General features: G+C 68.9%; 2 protein-coding genes across 2 annotated transcripts in view; both read left to right on the forward strand.

Moving 5' to 3' along the window:
- The window catches only part of AURANDRAFT_60578 (hypothetical protein), a gene marked incomplete at both ends in the record, with an annotated part of 5,648 nt that extends 5,365 nt beyond the window's left edge, over nucleotides 1–283 (forward strand). Inside the window, one exon of the mRNA XM_009034035.1 lies at nucleotides 62–283. Within this exon, the coding sequence (XP_009032283.1) occupies nucleotides 62–283 (222 nt within the window). The remainder of the gene's footprint in view (nucleotides 1–61) is intronic.
- A 3,413-nt stretch (nucleotides 284–3,696) lies between these two features.
- Nucleotides 3,697–4,917, forward strand: AURANDRAFT_10815 (hypothetical protein; the record flags this gene model as incomplete). The annotated part of the gene is made up of 1 exon (XM_009033911.1): nucleotides 3,697–4,917. A coding segment is annotated over one exon (1,221 nt), but the record flags the coding sequence as incomplete, so codon positions are not given.
- Nucleotide 4,918: the final 1 nt, after the last annotated feature.

The raw sequence follows: 4,918 nt of genomic DNA on the forward strand, positions 1-4,918 counted from the left end.
GCTCGCGACGGCGACGGCCAAGTGGGCCTGCGACGACGCCGCGCTGCGCGACGAGCTCAAGGCCGACCTCAAGCGCCTCGTCGCGGACCCCTGGGAGGCGTTCTACGCGCGCAACGCGCACCGGCCCTTCTCGTCCAAGCACCAGGACAAGTACACGCGCTGGGCGCCGAGCCTCGTCGACGCGGCCCTCGACCGCTGCTTCGACCCGGGCCGCGCGACCGCGCCGCGGCGCCCCTCGACGCACTGGGCGGGCGCGGCGGCCCAGGCCGCGCTGCCGCCGTAAAGGTGGGGGGATTTTGATTGTGTCTGGCGGGGAATCAACATGCTCAGGCTGGTTAGTCCCAATCGTCATATTTCGGTGTCCCCGGCACGCGACGCGGCGCAGGATCAACTTCCGGTTCGGGCAGGAGGTCCCAGTCGGCGAGATCGCCCTCGAATTCGCCGTGGTTCGGATCGCCGTCGAACTCGACGCGACGGAGGCGGGTCATGGCGGGATTGCGACCGTCGGGCGTCTTGAGCTTCGCTTTGAGCCTCGAGATGTAATCGCGGCCGTTCCGCCCGCGCATGTCGTTCACGGGGCGACCCCAATCTCGCACAGCGCCGGCCGCGAGGAGTTCGGCGCCGCCACAGTCTTGGTCGAAAGTTCGGTCTTCGGTCTGGCCGGGGTCGCCGAGCTGGACCGGCTCCGCGCGGAAGGAGTAATCCGTTGCCCAGACAAACTCGAAGACATCGCCGAGGAACTGGCGGCGCAGCAAATGGTCCATGCGCTTCGTGATGCGAGCTAAAACTGCGAGGCCGGTCCCGGCGACGAATTCGATCTTTGGGGCTCCGTCCGCGAGGTTTCGCACAAGCGCGTCGATCACGATCGTACGGGCCGTACGGAGCTCGAAGGAGCGGACCCCTGAGTCCTCCATCCACGACTTCCGTCCGAAACGGTCGGTGAAAGATCTGAGACCCGTGCCGCACGCAAACAGGTGGCCAGTCCGGAACGAATAGGACAGAGACTTCACGTTGAGGTGGGACGAGTCGTGCTCAGATACGAGACGGCCGGCGCCGGCGCAGTGATAGATGCGCACCGAATTACCGGATTTGTTGGCTTGCTCATCTGACGCAATGGAGCTGACTTGGCCGTAATCGTCCTCTTCTGCGAACTCGAACCCAACAGCCAGCAAAGTATCATCGACAAAGACCACGGAGCTGGGCCGTTGCCAGCGGCGACAGGCGATCACGGACAGGATCCCCTTCGACATGATGTTGCGCACGTACACGAAGCCATTGTGCAGAGCGTAAGCCACGAACCACGCGTCGGGCGTGACCGAGACGCCGGAGATTTTCGTACGTTCGTGCGCGGGAAACGTGAGGGCCGCGCACGACGTGACGTCAGCTACGTTCTCACCCTCGCGGAACAATTCGTACACGGTCACGGTCCCAGCAATAGCTTGCTGTGTCTTGCCGGTACCGAGCGGGATACGCTCGTAGGCGACGGCGAGGTACGAAGACTGACCTTCGGAGTCAGTCGCTTGAAAATTCTTTGAGAAAACGAGAGTCGTCGCGCACCAATTGAACGGCCGTTTCGACAGCTTGCCGATGCCGCGACCGCAGCCGAGCGTCGCCCACTCGTCGAGCTCGTCCGTTCCCGCTGGCGCAAGGTACTCCAAGAGGCCCCGCTCGGCGGGCGCATACAATTCTACCTTCGATCCGCCCGTCGTCACGGCGAACACCTCGCCGTCTGGGGACCAGGCGAAGCAGGCCACGGGCGGCATGCCGGGCGCGCAGTTCTCCACCACCTTGATCGACCGGATGCGCCGCCCCGTCGCCGTCAGGAACTGCGAGATGTAGCACCCGCTCGCCGCGGCGTAAGTCTCGCCGTCGGGCGAGAAGCCGACGCCCGCGGTCCCGTGGGTCATCTTGTGCGTGCGATGCAACCGACCGTCGCCATCCGCTCGGTCAAGCCGCCACAGGCGCAGCAGCGACGAGCCGAACGGATTGCGCGCCGCCGTGAGCATCCAGTCGCCGTCAGGCGACACAGCGGCCTCGGCCACGCGTGTTTCGTGGTCGGATAGCCAAAAAACTTCGACGTCGTCGCTGCTGACGCTATTGTCAGTCATCGCGCGGTGCGGCGACGAGCTCTGGGTCCGCAGGGTGGCTGCCGCGGCGAGGCCACTCACGATTTGGAGCTCAGACTGCAGAGGCTCGGGTCGAGCTCGAGGCCTGCACCATGCAACAGATATGCAACGTCGGCTTAGGTGAACTTCGTTGCAGCGGCCTGGGCGAGCACCGCGAGACCTGCTTGATTTTAGGGTGCCAGCTATTTGCATGGGCGGGTGGGAGTGAGGCCGATCAGTACAGGCAGATGCCGCACCCGAGCTGGGCAGCGCGTCTCGTTGGTGCTCGCCGCGGATCGCAGCGGGTGGATGCCAGCTGATCGCAATGGACCTGGCCGTCCGGCAGCGCGTCTCGTCGGCGCTCGGCGCAGATCGCGGCGTTGGGTGCTAGCTGCTCACTGCCTTCTTGCGCCAAGGCGTTCGATTCAAGAGTACCTTGAACTGCACGTTCAGCAGTCGCCGATTGCCAGAGAGCTCTCTGCGCTTTAGCTGAGCTGGTCGCGCCGCGAGGCAACTACCGCCAACTCGATCTGGTCGCGTTACCCACGACCCTAGCACCAAGCACCGCACCTCCATCAAAACGCAAAGTATGTCGCGGGCGAGGGCCTTCGCCGCGGCGGGCCTGCTGCCGACGTCGCTGCTCGGCTGGGAGCTCTACGCCTACGTCGACAAGGTGCAGCGGTCGCGCACCAAAAAACAGACGCCCAAGCTCGTCGAGGGGTCGACGCTCTGGCTCGCGGAGCGCGAGGCCCAGACCCTCGACGTCGTGCTCTTCCGGCGGCGCCTCGGCGCGTTCGGCCCGTCCGCCGCGCTCGCGGACTTCGCGCACCAGCGCGTCGACGCGTCGGCGCCCTACGACGGCGTCGGCGTCGTCGTCGTCGAGCGCGACGGCGTGCCGCGCGTGCTCCGCGCGGGCATGGACGGCGCCGTGACCTGCGCGCCCCTCGCGGCGGTGCTCAAGGACACGGCCGACTACGACGAGGTGCTCGTCAAGCCGCTCGCGTGGCCGGACCGCGGCGAGGCCGTCGCCGACGCGCGCAAGTTCGCCGCGGGCGCCGTCGTGCGCTGCGGCGGCGGCGACGGCGGCGCGCGCGGGCCCTGGGACACGCTCGCGGACGCGCGCGTCGCGCCGCTGGTCCTGCCCCGCGAGGCCTGGCCGCGGCCGCCGGGCGGCGGCGGCCCGCTGCGGGCGCGCGTCGACGGCGCCGTGTCGCCCGGGGCGACGCTCGTCCTCGAGCTACTCTGCGCGTGCAACGTCGTCGCGCCGCAGCACCGCGACGCCGCGCTCGTGCCCGCGGACTTCGCCAACGACGCCGTGCCCCTGCGCCGCGGCGCGCGCTACGCGGCCCACGTCCTCACGGTCAAGGCGCCGAACTTCGCCGCGCCCCAGGAGTAAAAACGAGGGCACCTACTTCGGGACCTTGAATGGTGCAGTCCGACTCGCTCTCAGAGCAGCATGAGCTCCAGCTCGGTGGTGAGCATCTTCCTCGTCGTCGCCCTTGCGTCGGCGGCGGAGTACGTCTGCACGGAGCGCGCGCCGCTGACGTCGACGCGGCCGCGGCCGAGCGTCGACGGCGGCACGAGCCTCTTCATCGGCGGGAAGCTCACGCCCTGGGAGGGCAAGGTCGTCGACGTGCTGTCGCCGGTCTACGGCGAGGACGGGACCCAGGCGGTCATCGGGTCGCTGTCGGCCATGGACGGCGGCGCGGCGACGACGGCCGCCCGCGCGGCGGCCGCCGCGTGGGACCTGGGCCAGGGCCCGTGGCCGCAGAGCTCGCTCAAGGACCGCGCGGCGGCGCTCGGCGCGTACCTCGACGAGCTCGAGGCGACGGCGCGGGACGCCATCATCGAGACGCTCATGTGGGAGATCGCCAAGTCCGAGAAGGACGCGGCCAAGGAGTTCGACCGCACGGTCGCGTTCGCGCGGACGGTCATCGCGACGGCGCTCGAGGGCGACGCGGCGGAGCCCTTCGGGGCCTGGACGGGCCTGGGCGGCGTGCGGGGCCGCGTGCGCCGCGGGCCCGTGGGCGTCGCCCTCATGCTCGCGCCCTTCAACTACCCGCTCAACGAGATGTACGCGATGATGATGCCCGCGCTGCTCATGGGCAACTGCGTCATCCTCAAGCTGCCGGCCATCGGCGCGCTGGCCCACGTCCTCACCATCGAGGCCATCCGCAAGACGCTGCCGCCGGGCGTCGTCAACTTCGTGTCCGGGTCCGGCCGCGCGACGCTGCCGTCCGTCATGGCGTCGGGCGTCGTCGACTGCCTCGGCTTCATCGGGGGCTCCAAGGGCGCCGACGCGCTCATCCAGCAGCACCCGCGGCCCCACCGCCTCAAGGTCTTCTCCCAGCTCGAGGGCAAGAACCTGGGCGTCGTCTTCGCGGACGCGGATCTCGACGCCGCCGCGGACCAGATCGTGCTGGGCGCGCTGTCGTACAACGGCCAGCGCTGCACGGCCATCAAGCTCGTCGTCGCCCACGCGTCCGTCGCCGACGCGCTCGTCGCCAAGCTCGAGAAACGCATCGACGGCCTGAAGCGGGGCCTCCCGTGGGACGCGGGCGTCGACGTCACGCCGCTGCCGGAGCCCAAAAAGCCCGCGTACCTCACGGAGCTCATCGCCGACGCCGTCAAGCACGGCGCCGCCGTCGTCAACGACCGCGGCGGCGACACGGAGGGCCAGCTCTTCCACCCGGCGCTCGTCTACCCCGTCACGGCCGCGATGCGCCTCTTCCACGAGGAGCAGTTCGGGCCCGTCGTGCCCGTGGCGACCTACGAGGACCTCGGCGAGGTCGTCGAGACGCTCAAGCACTCCG

This window comes from Aureococcus anophagefferens (assembly GCF_000186865.1).
Source record: "Aureococcus anophagefferens unplaced genomic scaffold AURANscaffold_1, whole genome shotgun sequence".
NCBI classification, from domain to species: domain Eukaryota; class Pelagophyceae; order Pelagomonadales; family Pelagomonadaceae; genus Aureococcus; species Aureococcus anophagefferens.